At 38.1% G+C, this 18,410-nt stretch overlaps 2 protein-coding genes across 3 annotated transcripts in view; both read left to right on the top strand.

Moving 5' to 3' along the window:
• The window catches only part of LOC309646918 (uncharacterized protein), a 366,785-nt gene that overhangs the window by 305,206 nt on the left and 43,169 nt on the right, over positions 1–18,410 (top strand). The window lies entirely within an intron of this gene.
• The window catches only part of PDE7A (phosphodiesterase 7A), a 102,941-nt gene that overhangs the window by 56,791 nt on the left and 27,740 nt on the right, over positions 1–18,410 (top strand). For both annotated transcript variants that reach the window (XM_082433699.1, XM_082433700.1), the window contains exons 2-3: positions 3–63; positions 3,583–3,666. In XM_082433699.1, coding sequence (XP_082289825.1) covers positions 3–63; positions 3,583–3,666 — 145 coding nt within the window. The remainder of the gene's footprint in view (positions 1–2; positions 64–3,582; positions 3,667–18,410) is intronic.

Below are 18,410 nucleotides of genomic sequence, written 5' to 3'. Positions count from 1 at the left end.
AGAGGCGTGGAGCTATCTCCTATGACAGCTCTGATCAGACTGCGTTGTACATTCGTATGCTAGGTAAGGATTATTTATTTTGCACCAATATCAGTTAATTTTGTTATCTGCTGTTATTCAAGATCGAGATATCTTTCATTAGGTAGCTTTTCATCACTGTTTGCCTCAGAAATGACCTATTACTTTGAAGTTGAGTCTAGAAGCCAAAATTAATATGATGTGAATAAAGAGGGGCATCTTAGAGTTTGGGTAATTGAGAAATCTCTGGCTTAATAACTGGGACTCTGTGATTAGTATACAATTTTAAGTTGCATCCTGATTATTCTTCATAAAAAGAGTCTTAGATTTGTACAGTTGCTGAATACCAAACAGTAACATGAACAAAGATGAGACCGTGAATTACCTGATCACATAGTCCTGTCACTGGATGTGTTTGTTCTCAGTTGGCTGGTGAGAAGGCCACTTGTCTTCTCCTAGTCTCAGTTCTTAAATCTTTAATGTATTACTCAAGTCCAGAGGGTAAAATGAATTTGATGTGTGTATATATACATATATAATTGATATATATATACACACACACATACATATATGTATGTGTGTGTGTATATATATATCTCTCTTTCCCTCTCTTTGCCAGATTTTCCTCTTCATCCACGCACTCCTTGATCCCTTGTACTTTAATTCATACTATTAAAAACATACTGTAGGGCTTCCCTGGTGGCGCAGTGGTTGAGAATCTGCCTGCCAATGCAGGGGACACGGGTTCGAGCCCTGGTCTGGGAAGATCCCACATGCCGCGGAGCAACTGGGCCCGTGAGCCACAACTACTGAGCCTGCGCCTCTGGAGCCTATGCTCCACAACAAGAGAGGCCGCGATAGTGAGAGGTCTGCGCACTGCAATGAAGAGTGGCCCCCGCTCGCCGCAACTAGAGAAAACCCTCGCACAGAAACGAAGACCCAACACAGCCAAAAATAAATAAAGAAATAAATAAATGTAAAAACAAAAAAACAAAAACATACTGTAAAGATTCCAGTAGGCACCTTTACTCATCTTTTCTTACTGTCTTTTCTTCATGACTGCTCTCCTTATACTCAGAATTCCTCACTCAATTTCTATGATATTTAGTCATCCTTATTCTTCACCTGCTTCTGGGGTGGTGATTTGGTTTTGGGGTTTTGGTTTGTTTGTTTGTGCCTCTTTCACTAACTCCTTTTCATAGTCTTAAGCCTGTGTGTTCTCCAGTGTCCTGTTTTTGCTCTTCTTCCCTTTTTCCCTCTTTAATTTACCTTGTGTATCTTACCTGCCTAGTACCATTCTACTCTAGCACATATTTTCCCCCAGGAATGTTGAGCCTTTTCTTCTTTACTGTCTCCATCTCTCTCCGTAGACATGTCAGGATTCTGCTCTCCTTAAAACAGAGTTTTAGACTCCTGTCTTCTTCACTCTGTAGAACATCTCCACATGGTTATGGGTACCTCACATTTAACATATGTGTTAAAAGATTTGTGTTCCCCAGGTCTGTGATTTTGCATTCTTTCACCATCTCAGGAAATGGAACTCCATTCTTCTGGTTGTCAGGTCAGGAACCTTGGCGTCATTCTTGACTCTTATTTCTTATTTCCTCTGCATTTACTTCATCACCAAATCCTCTTGGCTGATACCTTCAAAGTATATGCAGAATTTCACCACCCCAATGCTGTTACCATCCCTAACTGAACCACAGTTACTCGGTTTTTTATTGGTAGCTGTCGTCACATAGTTGTACATTAGATCTCCAGAACTTCCCTTGCGTAACTGAAACTTTGTACCCCCTTGACCAGCATCTCCCCATATCCCCCTCCCCGCAGGCCATAGCTGTTGCCTCGTTGAATGCACTCACTCCTTAAGTGTCTCCCTGCATCTACCTGTGCGTCTCTACTTGATTCTTGTCTATGCAGCCAGAGTGAACCTTTTCAGACCTAAGTTAGGTCCATCTCACCCCTCTGTTCTGAATCTTCCAATAGTTTTCTATCTTGGAGTAACAGCCAAAGCTATTATAATGGCCCATTGAAGGTCCAGTGTGATGTGGCCCTACTATTTCTCTGACCACACCTCCTACCAGTTCCCCTCATTCACCTCACTCCAGCCATGCGGGCCTCTTTGCTTGACCTTGAACGTGACAAGCATGCTCCCATCTCAGGGTATTCATACTTGCTCTCCCTACGTCTGGACCCGTCTTCATCCAGGTAGCCGTGTGGCTCACTGCTTCACTGCCTTCAGGTCTCTGCTCAGATGCCTCCTGTTCACTGAGGTCTCTGACCACAGTCATGAATCACTTCTCCCCTACTCCTGCCTCCCTGTTCTTCTTTCCTTGCTTTAGTTTTCTGCATGGTGCTTATTACCATCTTCCATAGAATGAAATTATTTATTTGTTTTATTATTTGTGTCACTCCATGAAAGGGTGAGCTTCATGAAGACAGGGACTTTATATATGTTGCTCACTGCTGTGTTACCTGACATGTAGTGAGTGCTCAGTAAACATCTGATAGAGAGTGAAGGCATCTCCACATGAGAGAAGTGATTAATCATTGTGGGATGGACTCATGGTGGATGACAGGCACCTTGAAACAAAGAATAAGCAGGAAAGCCTTCCAGGCAAGCGGAATTGCGAGGGCACAGGAATAGGGACTGGAGACTTAAAGGTTATAAACTCGGAGGCTATGGAAGTGTAGTGGGAAAGGTGCTGCCTTTGGAGCCCGCAGAGCTAGGTTTAAACCCTGGCACACCTTTACACTAGCTTTGTGGCATGTGCATGCTCTTAAACATCTAAAAATCTCAGTTTCTGCATCTGAAAATGGGGGTTAAGATTCCTATCTCTCAGAGTTGGTTAGAGAATTAAATGAAATAATGTCTACAAGGCACAAAAAGAGTACCTGGCAGAAGACTGAAGTGGTTATGTTGCTGTATGGAGAAGTAGATCCAAACGTCATATGAATACAAGAAGAAACAGTACTGAGCTTATAAACAACAAAGTTTAAGACCCAACTAAAGACCTTGACTATACCCACTGTCAATGAGAAAAAAGAAGATTGATCAAATTAAACATTTCAGGCAAAATCTTTAACATTTTAATTTTCTGTACATTTAAAAACTTATAAGCTGCTTGAGAATAGGTAATATATTTTCTATTTCTTTATATCCCTTATAGTATAGTGTTAGGCACAGAGTAGACACTTAATAAACATTTGCTTCTCATTGTGGCTTTTAAAAGTTTTGTGCTGAGGATTTTTTTTAACTCCATGTGAGTAATAAGATATGAGGTTGGATTATCATATACGTGAATCATCTTTCAGAAGGTGACTCTAAAATAGAGATTATAATTATTATAGGGGTAGGTTAAAAAAAATCTCATCTAGCCTTATAACTCAGTGCCAAAAATTTGTAAACCCTTTCAAATAAATCAGCTCTTAATTACTTATTCCATTTATATCATTGGTAGCCTGAGTTATGGGTATGATCCCACATAGACCTTTATTGTATGTGGGAGCCTCTTCCTGAACGGCAGCCTTCTAAACTTATGTTTTATTCCTGATTCTGTCCAGGAGATGTACGCGTAAGGAGTCGAGCAGGATTTGAATCAGAAAGAAGAGGTTCTCATCCATATATTGATTTTCGTATTTTTCACGGTAAGTGTTAGCAGATACAGTATTTCTCTCAGACTTCCAGTAAAAGATCTTCATAAAATTATGTAATTTTCCAAGGGAAAATGAATACAAGGAAAAACATATTATGTTTAAAATGTTTTTAAAATACTGGGTCATGATAAATGACACTTTATTTCTAAATAATGCTTGTAAATGTTTAGAGGCAAGTAGAATTGGAAAGTATCAAAATATGAAAGCTGATATGGTTTTTCTTCTTTCAAATTTAAATGTGAAATTACTTTGGTACATTTTTTTCTTTTTAAAAACTATATTTTCAAAAAGTTGTTTTATTCTAAATGTTTTGTCTTCACTACTCTAGATAAAATGTTTTTGTGCAGGTGACATTATATAAAGGTATCTCATAGTTAACAAGGTGTATATCCTTTGGATTTATTTAAAAATACACATACCCCTGAAAGGTGTTTGGTAGAATGCGTATTTTGAAGACAAACATTGTTTTGTTCCGGCACATAACGGGAGAAAAAGGGAAAAAACAGGACTTCTAAAACCCATAAATATTAACCATATTAAATCTGTTTTTGGAGGAGTTCCTCTTTTGGTAACGTTGCATAAATTATTTGGATTAACACTACAATTAAAAAAATTAGAAAAACTGGACACAATAGAAAAGACGTGTATTTGAGTGTATCAGAGTGCTGTTGAGGCAGGGACGAGCCAGGCATTTCAGGCTACTTTTCCCCTTAGTGGCATCTGCTGATGCTGGGAAAAGTGGGTGAGAAGCTGAGCAGAGCTTTTGTTGGACACTTGAGGCTAGAAAAACAAAAACAGCTCACCAAGGTTGGGAAATTGTCCTGGTAGACTCTCTATGCTTCAGTTAAAGACCCAAAGTGCTTTATATTAGAAATAAATCCCAGCTTTAAACTCTCTCAAATAATGATTAGATTAAGGTGATCTATGATTTTAGTGCCTCTAAGCCACCTGCTTAGAAGTAAGTGTTAATCCTCTTTGGAGGAAGGAGACTCTTGGATTTGGTTTGCTAATATTTTATTGAGAATTTCTGCATTTATATGCATGAGAGAGAATGGTCTGTAGTTTTCTTTTTTTATAATGTCTGATTAGAGTGAGTTAGGAAGTGTTACCTGTGCTTCTAGCCTCTGAAAGAGATTTTAGAGGATTGGTATAATTTCTTCCTTAAAGAATTCAGCAGTGAACCCCTCTAGGCCTGACGTTTTCTGTTTTGGAAGGTTGCTGATTATTGATTCAATTTCTTTAATAGATATAGGCCTTTTCAGATTGGTACCTTCTTCTTGTGTGAATTCTGGCAGACATTTACTGTGGGATTAACCTGGTCAAGTTCCTGGAGGTAAATCTCACAAAATTCTCCCCCCCTCCCACCCCATGACTGGATTTCCCTGGAGTTTTTAACTCTCAGAGAAGCTGCCAGAAGTTCATCAATTATAGTTCAGGTTTCTCTGCCCCGGCACCGGTTCCCAAGGAGGTTTCCATTTGTGAGTCTCTGTGCCAGTAAGTTGTCTCTCTTCGCCCGTCTCTCCAATCTTGGGGCAGCGAGTTGCCCTGTGTCCTCACCTCTTCAGTGGATCCTAGAACAGTTGTTGATTTTTCAGTCTGTTCAGCTTTTTATGTGTTGTTAGGACAGAATGGCAACTTCTAAGCTCCTTATATGCAGATCCAGAAACCAGAAGTCCTATTATGTTATTTTTAAATGAAATGATAAATAAGTATTTTGAATTTTTGTTTTAATTTCTATTATGGAAAATATCCGTAGATATAATGCACATAAACTAAAGCTCTTTGGGGCAGTAAATAATTTTAAGAATGTAGAAGAGTTCTGGGGTCAACATGTTGGAGAAAGCTGCACAAGAGTTACCTCTGTAAAAGCATGAGGTCCAGAGATTTTACAGGCAAATTATTCAAGATCTTTAAGAGACTGATAATTAGTTTCACAGCACTTTAAATTCTTTCAGATTACAAAAAAGGAGTCATTCAGAGTTATTTTTATAGAGCAAATATAACTTCCAAGAGGCAAATGTAATACTCTAAGTGTAAATATCTATAAAAAAAAATCTTTGGAAAAAATATTAGCAAAAAGAATACCAACAGCATAAAAGAATAATACTCCAGGCTTGGTGGGTTTGTCTGGGGAAGGACGCAAGAGTGATTCAATATGTAGTTTTCTTCTCTAACAACACATTAGACCTTAGTAACATGGGTTGCCTCCAGGAGGGAAACTGGGCGGCTTGAGGACGTGAGAGAGAAAGAAGCTGTTTGTTGTACACCCTTTTGAATTTGGATTCATGTGAACATATGACTCGCTGAAAAGTTTAAATAAAATGGTTTGTAAATATTGTAATATACAAAGATTGGCTCTGAGTAAGGATATCAGTAAAATGGTTAAGTCTCAATATTGACCTAAAGAAAAGCACAGTTGCATTGGGAGTCTCTAGGTTACCCCTTGTCTTCTACTGCATTTAGTGAAAGAGAGGATTTGAAAATTATAATTGTTATAAGATGCTGGAAGTCTTAAATAGGAGACATAATGGGACATTTCTGTGGGAGAGGGAAGTTGCAGATGACCAAATTGTTGGAGGTATTCTCTCATGGAATTCAAATAGGATGTTTATCTTCTAAATCATTATGAAACCAGGAACAAATGATGTAAAATCTTAAGGACAAAATGAGAAAAGTACGACCAAAGGTATCACTGATGGCAGTAAAGGTAAACAGATAAAATATTCCTTCTAAGAGATAAAGATGCGCAGATTGGGTGAAAAATGAAACCTAGTGGCAAGAAATGGTTGAAAGCAGTGTGCAGCAATCCCAGGCTTGAGGATGTTCCCCGGGCTTGGGGATCTCCACTTGCATCCTGACCTCCTGACGTGGAGCCTCTGTGGTCTGGTGTCTCAGGACAGCAGAGGCCACTCGGCTTCTAGGTATGCAGATTCTCTTCACGACCCCATCGTGACAAATGTCTAAGACTCTAGGCTGTAGCTGGAAATTGTCAACTGTGGAACTGACCCTGTAGTTATTATAAAACAAGAGTATCTCTCTAAGCCAAAATGATAACGTAATTTGGAGGGGGTTTTTAAAAAAGAGAAAAATGAGTCATTCTTTCCTACTCGTGTCATAGGTTCTGTTTATCACACAGCTCAGAATTCTGAAAAGAAAAAATTTTCATCGAGCGTATTTTGTGAAATGTGATCTAATCAGGGGGTGAGCACATGCCCCTGCTGTGGCTGAAGCCGCCCGAGTGCCGCCTTGAGGCCGTGCCCCGCGGACCTGGCCAGCGCTGCGGGGTGGGCATAATCCCTCGAGGGCCTGAGCAGTCGGGCTTCAGTAATGTGCCGTCTCCTTTGTATACAATTAAAAATAAGATTTTATTTTTCACAATGACATAAATATTTGCATGCTGAAGTTAAAACAGTTTCTAGAATGTTCTGAATACAAAATTCTGGATAGGTGTATTAAATTCATTGAAGCTAGAATTTTCTCTGTGTACAGCTCCTCACCCCACGCCTTCTGTGCATCTCTTTGGTTTTACCTTAAACTCGCTGTGAACTTTCCCTGTTGTAAAATTCTTGTCTCTCTCAGTTCTTTCATTGCTTACATCCAGTCTGCATTCAGTCCCATGTATTTAGTAACCGAAAATAGCTGTCATTCTCCTCTCCTTTCTGTCCTCCTTATCTCCTATCCTGCTTGATTCAGACCTCTGTTACCACTGTCTGGGGTTATTCTGGTGTTCTCTTAACCGTTGTCCTTACTTCTAGGATTCTGTCTTGTAATCTGTCCTCCCAGGGCAGGGTCTTTTTAAAGAGAGAGAAAGCTTAAGATACAGGAGAAAATGCATATCAACAGGTTAGAAACATATATTATACTATTAGTACATTATAACTACTACTTGTCTGTAATTTTGTATTTCTTCTGTGTTCTATTTGTGAGGTGCTGCTGATGTGTGTTTAGGTGCTGGAATAGTTTTAACTTGTTTCTGGATTACGATTTTCTCCATGTTGCACATAATTGTCTTTATTAAACTTGCCTAGAAATTAGACATCTACACTGCAATATTGAGCTTTTTTTGAAAGATTCTTTTATATATACGGTTTATTATAAACAGTGTTTGGGTTTACCATCTCAAGGTGCATTCTCCTCTAGCTGTTTATCCAGTTAGAGAACAATTACGGGCTCCAAAGTTAGCAAGTGAGACCTCAATAATAATTTTATTATGTAAATATTGCAGTTTTTTTTGCCTTGAGTTTTTGTGGTTTGGATTATCTTTTGTCATAAATCCTTATTCTCGTTCTCGTGAGGCCTGTAAATGGATTGTCACAATAGGATTTGCCATGGGCATTATCATGCAGCAAGTTCTGACTTTGAGTCTTTCTAAAAGGGTATAAAGAGGCAAAAGAAGAAAATTACCTGTACACATGAGTACATTAAATACAGAAACAGTGTTCAACTTCACTACTAAACAAATTCCTATCAAACTTAGAAAGTTAAGCAAACGATCAGCTAAGGTGCTAGTGATAGAAGTTTGCATTATTACAAACTTTTTAGAAGGCAGTTCGTCACGATGCATCAAGTCTTAAACATTTTTTTTCTCTTTGATTTCAGCACTAGACATGTGTGCAAAGGGAATAATCATACACAAATGTCAATGTATGTGCGAAGACATTCACATTGGTCTTATTTATAACAGGAACATGTATTAGGTTGTGGTGTCATTCACTGAAGTATTTGAGGGTAAAAGACCAGAATGTTTATAACCTCCCCTCAGATGTTCAGAAAAAGAATCAAGTACACACCACACACACACACACACACACACACACACAGTACAAATGGTAAAGCAGGTGGATAAAATGTTAACAATGGCAAATCTGAGTAAAGGGTACGTGATAAAGGGTATTCCCTGTACTATTTAGTTTTGCAACTTTTTGCATTTTTTATTTGTATTTCAAAATGATCTCGAAACAAAAAGTTTTTAAAGTATGGTAATTAAATTATGCATTTATTAAAAATCATGGGTTTATAGTCGGAGTGCAGATTTGTTAACTGGTATCAGACCAGGTCTGTGGTTGTTTATAAAGAAGTGGGAGAATTCAAACTTTGGGAAGATGTTTTGGAACTAACCTGTATTCATGGTTACAGGGGGTGGAGGGATTTTGAAGATCATGAATCCTCTTTGCCAGGAAGTGTTTGCAAAAGACCTGGTGTAAATCTGCAGTCAGGGTTAGTCTGGCAATTTGTCACAGATTCTGCTTTAATCAATAAATTCTACTATAATTTTTAAGTTACCATACAGAAGCTTTCATTCTTAACTAGGTTTTGTTGTTGTTTGGGGGTTTTTGTTTGTTTGTTTGTTTTTTGGTCTCTGTTGCTTTAAGTAGACTGTTCATGCTGACTTCTTTGTGAATTTATCAGGTGTTATTATCTTGGTTCTATGGGGCAAGAAAACAAATTTTCCCAGATATCATCTCTCACTGAAGAGATTTTATGAAGCATTCTTTTACCTTTGTTTGTGTTCTTATTACCTATGTTATAGTGCAAAAGATAATATATATCATACATATTTACATAGTTTGAGTTTGAGAAAGGGATTTTTCATGTAAGGAAGTCATTGTTGACATTATTTTAGGATGATCAGAAACATTCCTTGGAATATTGTTTTTTCAAACCAATATTTTCTTTTCTGGGGAGTGTTCCATTTTGCAGTTTAGATAGAACATGCGTATCAGTGGGAATTATATGATGGGTTGTGTTTATTAAGAAATTCGGAAGATCTTAGCTCATTAAAGATACTGCTGAAATTTTCAGATGCTCATGTTAGTCAGAAATTTGTATTCAGCCCAAAAGGAGATGTGAAATTGCTTATTGAATAGAAAGCAGTTTCTGGTTATACTACTTAAAAAGTGTCATGACAGTCCATGAGTATTCACAGTATGCTAATCACTAATTATTTGTTTAGATAACAAAACACTAAGATTGGTGCTTCTTACTTAACCTCTTTGTCCCTTGTCTGTCCCCGAGAGCTGTACATGGAATCCTGTAATGGTGTTTAGGGCTATCAGATTACTAGCAGATAATGCAGCTAGCTCTTCTAAGCATGTGATCATTTTATATAACTTTTTGTTTTTTTTAAGGATTGGTCCACTTTCTCAATAGGCAGATGATTAGTTTCTGACAAATATTTAAACTTCAGTGTTAACATTAATACTTCTTTGACACCTACTGAAAAACTTCAGCTTTCATCCCATTTTTAGAAGATCCCTAACCTTTCAGACCTGCCCTATCTTGGAATTACCCCCACTAAGGTCCAGATTTCTGGTCCTCCAGCATTTAATAAACTGATTCTTGATGTCCCGCATTCAACGAATTTTAACCTATTTAGTCTCCTGACCTTATGTTGTGAAAATTCGAGGTTCGAGGCACCTGATAATGGTGAGGAATATATACACTACCAAATCGGGAGAAGGAGGGAATCGGGGGCGGGGGGGTAGAGAAGAAGGCTGGGGAGAGAGAAGCTGATTGATTAGAGAGCGGCAGAGCTGTTAGGCTGCGGGCTGGGTGGTGTGAAGTGAAGAGTGCCCCGGAGCCGGGTCTCCCTGCCGTGGCTGCGTTGCCCTGAGCATCACTCCTTAACCTGAGAGCTCCTCCTCCGCAGGCTTTCTCAAGTTCTGCTTCCACTCGGCTCTCTGTGGGGAGAGAACCCGGGGCCTCCCTCCTGTCAGTTCCCTCCTTGTGAGTATGTTGGCTTTAGTCACCAGCTTTCCGTAGGGTGGATTAAGAGCCCCACATTTTCCTACAGATATTTTTCTATGTCCAATTGGCCGTACACCTGGTCTCTTGAAATATAATATTTTCACTTTTAAATTAGTTGGACTTAATGAAATGGATTCCATATTGACTTTTTGTCAGAATTCATCTCTTGTTTGCTCTAAATGTAATGCCCCTAAATTTAGTAAATTATTCTTTTAGTTACACATTCTTTTTAGCTTACATAGTAACAAATTCTAATATCTTGAACCATAAAAGCATTATTATAATTCTGCTCCACATGTGCACTTAGAAAAACTGATATCTTCCTTTGAAAGATTCTGGCATGGTTATTAAGTAGTAAGGGAAGCTGCCAGCTTGAAATTTTCATGGAATTCACCAAAGCTCATTGACGTCATCCAGACTGGAAGCCGTGGTCTCTCTGCCAACGTTGGACAAGATGTAATACGAGGAGAATGTCTTTTCATGTGCACACAAGCGCAGTTTTCCGTTTTCTTTTACTCCTGACACATGGTAATGTTCCATTCTATGTAAATGTGTTTCGCCCATTATCTTGAGCCTTTTTATTCATTTTAGCACTTTATTCCACCCCATACTAGGGAACCTTTCAAGATATTTACATTGTAGCCTAAAAGGCTTTTAGCCTTACTCATCTTTTTGTTCCTGGTTTCTGGCAGCCTCTGGCTCATTGTAGAGATTGAATATATTCCTGTTGCATCAAATTGACTAGAACTGTATATCTTCTACCAGTTAGACTTCATAGGGTCCCATTTGTATTTCTCTAAGTATGATCTGTATTAGCTGTAAACTGAATTCAGGCTGGCTCCTGCCCTTCTGTTGAATCAAATGTCTCATGTTGTCTTTATTATAATGACCCACTCTGAAAGCAGACAAAACTCTTCTTAAGTTTTGCCTTAGACCCTCAGGTGCATTTGATTTTGTGTTGTTTCTTATCTTCCTAACAGGGCTGTGTTAGACTTGGATACTTGTTTCATACTTAGTGATATGATCAGAAAGAACATCTGTTTCTGTGTTTATTTTGAGCTTAAAAGCTTATGTCATACTGATTTTATTGTCTTAGTTTATCTTAGTCTTTAATGTATAGTAAACTCCCACACAAACTCAGGTCCTCTTATATTCCAAAGCTTTTACTGCTTCTTCCCTTTAAGAATAGAAGTTGTTGCGTGGTGTTTCCCTCAGCTGTGACTTTTTCTGTTACATTGTTTTTCTTATTATCTTTCATACTGTACTGCCTGGTCACCACTTTCCTATTTACAAGCGTTTTTTTTTTTTTTTTTTAACCATTATTTGTTTGATTTGCTAAGGTGGCTGTCCACGATTTGTAATTTAGTCTCTCATTCAGGTGTGAGTGTGCCAGCCTCTACTTATAGTTCTGGTATTATAGACTAAGGTCATATCTGTCTGGAGTTTCTATTAAATTTTAGTTTGTTCCCAGTCATTTATTTATCTTGAAATCATGTCTGGTTGTTTCAGAAACATTTCTGTAATAGTTCATAGTCACAGGAAACAATCTCATGTCCTTTTCCCCTGTCTGTTCATCATGCATGTTCCTGCCTCCTTCCTATAACAATCCCCTTGCCAAGCAGTGCCTGTAGAGATGAGTGCTGCTGTGCTGAATCGAATTAGGAAACAGAGCCTTCTGCCCCACCTGTATGTATTTTTTAAAATGTATCTAGTTTTCCAGGTGATAGTGAAGTGCCTGCATTTGAAAAACCACTGATTTTTGTTTCTTTTTTTTGTCTCAGATTGAAAGAATATCTTATCTCCTAGATATCTTCTCTAACTTCATAGCATAAATTAGGGAACCGATATGGTTTGGACCTTAACCTTAATAAAATTTAATGATAGTTTAATTCTGCCTGTCCTTTGGAGAATTGGAGAAACTGGAGATTTAACTTTAAGCTTTATTTTGTATGTTATACAGTAAAGCTTGTGTGCTTTCTTTTCCTTCTTTTTCTCTCAGCTCACTAATAAGGGAATTAGGAATGTAACAAATAAGGAGATGTGTTCAAGTCCTAAGTTTGAGCACAAGAGGGACCCAACATGTCACATATCTCATCTCTGTAGGAGAGTTGGGAGTGATATTGCCCAAGACGTGTTGATTTCCCAGCCCTTTTGTTTCCTTAACCTATTACCTATATTTCTTTTTTCTGTCCACTTTCTAATATGAAGGAGAAAAGAAATGCCTAATCCATAACAATAAGAGTAATCTTTTAAAGAAGGTTTTATATTGACTTTTATCAAATCCTGTCAAAGTGAATATTGAATTCTGCAAACTAAAGTTATAAGAATTGCTTAAGGGAAAGAATATTAGTTTATTCTCATGTTAACATTGATCTAATTTTAGATTATGAGTAGCTCATTTATTTCTTTGATTTGTAGTGAAGCTTGGAATGTCTATATATTTGTTTTAAAGTAATGACGCATGCATATTTTGAAATCTTTAAATATGTGCATTTAATTCTACAGTATGTAAAAGTATACAGTGGTCTTCAGGATGAAGTTATGCTATCATGAAGAATAAATCTGGCTTTGTTAAAATAAATAGTATGAAGTCATGTGCTTAAAAATATTTAAACATGAAACCAATGTTATATGTCAATTATACATATTGTTTTTAAAAAATTGATATCTGTAACAACTACAGCCATTAATGTTAGTGTTTATTCTTTGCCCAAAAAGACATATTGCTGTATTATCTCATTTGATTTTTACAACAGTTCTGTAAGACCTGTTTTACAATGAGGAAACTGAGAATCAGTTCAATAACTTAAATAACTTTCCTAATGTCATAAAACTAGTAAAAGGGGCAGGGCTGGGATTCAAAATCAGATATGTAACTCCAAAGCTGATGTCTTTATTTGCCCTGCTGTACTGCTTCTCCGTATCAGAACAAGCTACTCTACTGAAGACCATTGCTCTAAACACCTAGCTGTTTTTTCTCCATTTATCCATGCATGCTAAATGTAAAAATTCTTCCAGGAAAACTTGAATTTAGATGTAGCTAAATGTGTTTATTCAGTATTAACAGTAGGCTTTCTGATATGGCTTCTGTTCTTTTTAAGAAAAATTAAAGAGGAGATTAGAACGAAGAATGTCTTAATATTTTTTATTCAGTTATCATTCAATATGACCTTGCCTTAGACTAGAGTTAAAACCTTACAGCACTGAATTTTAAAAAACATTTTATAACAGTCTCCAAGGGTAATTCATGCTAATGCATCTAAATGATTGTTACGGTTTTAAGGTAGCAGATATAGTGACTGCAGGACTCCCTCTTGTGGACAATTAAAGCAAGTGGTGGTCAAGTCTCAAGATCCAAAGGCTTTTCTGTTAAAAACCTCTTTTGTCTAATAACTAAATATCGGTGACATCTTGGCCATGCCGTTTGGATGAGAGAAGAGGGTCTGTAGGAGAGTGGGGAGTGATACTGCTCAAGACGTGTTGATTTTCCAGCCCTTTTGTTTCCTTAACCTATTACCTATATTTCTTTTTTCTGTCCACTTTCTGATATGAAGGAGAAAAGCAAGAGAAAAACATGGCTTCTAAATTTGCTGCTATCCCACATTTCATTACTGGCTCAGAGAAGCCAGGAGTGGATGACTGGAAGTAATCCCCATGATCATTAAGTAACGATGCTCATTTAGTTTTGGTGGGTTGATTAGTTCGTTCGTGATCACAGAGTGAGGTAATGTGATATTTTAGACGACAACCAGCAGCGCCAACAGTTCTTAATAGTAACTTGATTAAGTCACTGAGCCCTGTCGGCTTTCTAAGCTGGATTGGAATGTAGGTAACCATGTAAACTAGAACAAGCCCGAGACTTAAAATAAATAGTCCTAGCCTGGTGGAAGCTGGGCTTTAATAAAGACAACTTTAATCTGCTGTCTGTTATGCTGTGAAATAAATACTGGTGTGTCTCATGTCACAAAATGAGTTCGTGAGAATATTGGTTAATAGGGTCAGATTTTATGTAATATGGTCAGGGGGTGAGCCTTTTAGCCATTTAACTGAATGAAAGTGCCAGTTAAGTTCTCAGGATCTTGTCCCCAGTTCCCCATGCATCCTCTTTTTATCTGTTCCTAAATGATACTACTTATTCAACTTGACACCTTCTCAATAGTTGCCTCTACTTGCTTGTTTCAGTATAGGAATTTTATTTTTAATCATTATGGGGAATCAGTGTGTATCTGTGTGTGGAGGAAGGCTGGGGGTGGGGTGAAGCAAACCTGAAGAAACTAAAATTTTCCATCTTAACATGATCTCATCATGCTTCATCCTTGATTCATAGTTACTGATTCCCTTTTCTTAGATCATATTTTGGAAGCTATTCTAGGATAGTTCTGGAAACCTCTCTAATTTTCTTTTGGAAAACCTATTCTCCAGTTTGATAATGTGTTTTAGAAGCCATTGAAATGTGCTCCTATGTGCTTGTTCTACTTCTGAGGGTTTGTTCTAAGGGAATCAGGGCGTGTGCGAAGATTTAGTTATAAGAATGTTTATTAGAGAATTGTTGGTAAGAAAAATGAAAGTTAGGAGCAGCCTAGCAGCAAAAAGATTTAGTAAATTACGATAGTTTCATACTTTAGAATAATATGTGGCTAGTAAAAATGATGGCACATGTTAAGTGCCATTTATTGACTTGAAAAGATGTTTGTGAATTTTTAAGTTAAAAAAATGCTGTGAACTCTCTGGGATAAAAGAGAAACTGTATGTTTACGCATATATAGGAAGTAATTCATAGAAAGATACCTAGAGCACCAGGCTGTTGATAGTTGTTGTTTCTGGACTGCTAAGCCTTTCCATGCAACTTGTCCCCATTCTCAAACCCCGGTTGAGCGAAAGAGAAGGCTTGGGGCAGCTACTCCCAGAAAGGACCAGGAAAAACACCTTTTAAAGGAAAGGGATAGTGTGGCTCAAAAATAACAGGGTAGGAAGCTCTAGGGGTTGGTTCCTCCATCAAAACAACCACTAAACTGGAAAAAAAAGAAAATGGCAGAATTAATGATTTCAGGACTCTGGACCCTGCTTGGCCACTTATAACAACCAGGGGAGTGCCTGATGAGGGAGGGGCTGCTGTTCCTTGGCAGTTGAGCACTGTGCACAAACCAGTGATCATCCCCCGCTCCTCAGCCCCTCGACCTGTGGGGAGAGTGGCCCGTGTTTCTGTAGTGACTTGCTGAAGCCGGGTGGGCAGTGGGGACCTAGTCCTCCAGAAATTTGGGGTTGTTTCTTGACGTCAGTCTGGCAGATCCTGAGGGTTAGGCACAGATGTTTGCCCTGGTTTCAGCCCTTTCAGCTGCAGAGGCTTTGCCCAGAAGCATCTACCAGATGATTTAAAGAATCGGTACTTCTCTCCCCACCCCCCAGCCTTTGGAGCCAGACATTTAAGGGAACTCTGTGTTGGGTCTTTGGCTGACTGCAGAGATACTGTAGCAGGAATTTTAGTGACCACACCCAGCAAGGAATAAACAAAGTCAAATAGATATGCAAAGACAAAAATAGTTTGGTCACAAAAGAGTCACAAAACAGATGGCTTCCGCCCACAACAAGCAGAAACAAATAGCCCTGGAAGAGTGAGAGATTAGATTTCCAGTTGCCCCAGCATAATACTCACAATGTCCAGTTCTCAGTTAAAAACTATAAAACATACAAAGAAAATGGAAAGTATGGTCCATACATATGAAAAAAAGAACTTCACAAAAACCATCCTGAGGAAGCCCACACATTGGAATTGCTAATCAAAGATGTTAAATCAACTGTCTTAAATGCTCAATGAACTAAATAGCAAACCGTGGGCAAAGAACTAAAGGAAATCAGGAAAACGTTGTATGAACAAAATCAGAATCTCAATAAATAGAAATTATAAAAAAGAACCCAACAAGTTCTGGAGCTGGCAAGTATGATAACTGAAATGAGAAATTCACTAGAGGGATTCAGCAGCAGATTTGAGCAGGCAGAAGAAAGGATTGGCAAACTTGAAGATGAGAACATTGAAATAATCCAGACTGAGAAGCAGAAAGAAAAAAGAATGAAGAAAAATGATGAGAGCCCAAGAAACCAATGGGGGAATCATCATGGATACCAACATATGACTCATAGGAGACCCAGCAGGAGAAAGAAGAGAGAAAGGTGCAGAAAAAATGATTTGAATGGTGGAAAACTTCCCAAATCTGATGAAGACATGGATATACACATCCAAGAAGCTTAGTGAACTCCAAGCAGGATAAACTCAAAGAGATCCACACAGAGATACGTTATAGACAAATAGTTGAAACCCAAAGGCAAAAAGAAAGATAACTGGGGCAGCCATGGTAAAAGCACCTGAATATTGAATATGTTTAATGCTAGAGCTGAACTTAAAATGCAAATGGGGATTGGAGTGAAAGGGGGAAAAAAGCACTCTAACAACTAACAAACACTGGAAGAAGAAAAGGGAAAGAAGATGGGATATAGAGTGATTTCCTGTATGGTGTTATTTCCTGTTTGTAATAATAAAACTTTAAAGGATGATATCTAAAGCTGACAAGTAGTGGAAAACAAGTAGTGGAAATATAAGCATATTTAATAAAATGAAGGTATTTTTGCAAATTGTGAAGTTGTAGCAGTGCCCTTCAGTAGAGGATTGGTTAAATAGATTATGGTCCATCCATATGACGGAATACTTTGTAGCCTCAGAATGAGGAAGGTCTGTGTGTACTGATAGGGAAAGAGCTCTAAGATAAATTTTTAAAGTGCAGAACAGGTTATATGGTATGCTGCCATTTACATAAAAGAAGTAGAAACATAGTATATAATGATGTTTCCATATATAGATCCAAAAACTCAGAAAGGGTACCCGCAAAACTTTTAAAAGGTGATCATTTTAGGGGAGAGTTTGGCAGTTGGTTGGATCAGAAACTGGGTAGGGGTAAGGTTTTTCACTGTGTTCTTTTCTCCCTCCCTCCTTCTTTCCCTCCTTGATTTTCAGTTTTGAAACGTGAGTGCAGTACTTATTAAAAATTAGATTAATGAAAAAAAATCAGATACCACCCCTCCCCCCATTTTGGTCCTATAAGTCTCAGGCAAAGCTTTGAGGTAGTTTTAATTACCATCTCTGCAAAGTCTCATGGGATTTTCAGTTCTTTCTAGAATGTAATCTTCTTAGGTATAGGCTCCTCAGGCCCCCTAGGTGAAGAAAATTCTTTTCACTGGATGATTTGCCATTTCATTTGGACAGGTTCTCTGTCCTTTCTTAGATTGTATGTGAAATAATCAGTAATTGTTAAGGCTGGTTCTATCGCTAAGTGAAGGTCTGTTTCTTATCCTGTTGTATAGGTTATTTGTGGGATTAGTCTTGCCGGAAGGCATTGGGTTCCTATGATGAGTGAGCTTTTCCCGTTCAGTTAATATCTAATATTCATGCTCAACTTAATATGGTCAAAACAGAACTCTTGATAATGAGTCCCAACTTCAGGGCTCTGTGAAACAGGAAAAAAGACACAAATTATAGTTAGTTTTTTTCAGTTAAGGAAAATGAGACATTGAGAAGTTGTGACTTGTGAGAAGTCACCTAGAAAATAGGAATAAGGCAGGGGGAGGTACAGCCGTGATCTCGTGGGTAGAGCCCTGATTCCCAGACAGTGCCATCTGTCTTAACCATTGACAGTGTGAATCCTGCCATGTTGATGTAGGGACTTAGCACAGTGGATTGAGCCCCTTCAAATGAGGCTTATTAATTTTTTGGACCTTATGTAGTTATCCTCCCAAAGAGATTCTCAAGTTTACTTCAAGGGTGGATTCGTTTGGACATACAATTTGGGAGCAGTGATCCTACTATCATTGTCCACGCACAGGATGCAAAGGAATTGCCAGTGATAAAATTGTTACCTTTTGTGTGTGATTTAAGATAGTAAATTGAAGGGAATGCTCATGAAGTCATGCTTATGACCTTGAACTCTTTCAGGTTGCTT

The sequence above is a fragment of the Balaenoptera physalus genome (assembly GCF_965194825.1).
Source record: "Balaenoptera physalus genome assembly, chromosome: 17".
NCBI lineage: Eukaryota > Metazoa > Chordata > Mammalia > Artiodactyla > Balaenopteridae > Balaenoptera > Balaenoptera physalus.
The sequence above is the reverse complement of the archived record's forward strand: the minus strand, read 5'-3'. Positions and strand labels throughout refer to the sequence as shown.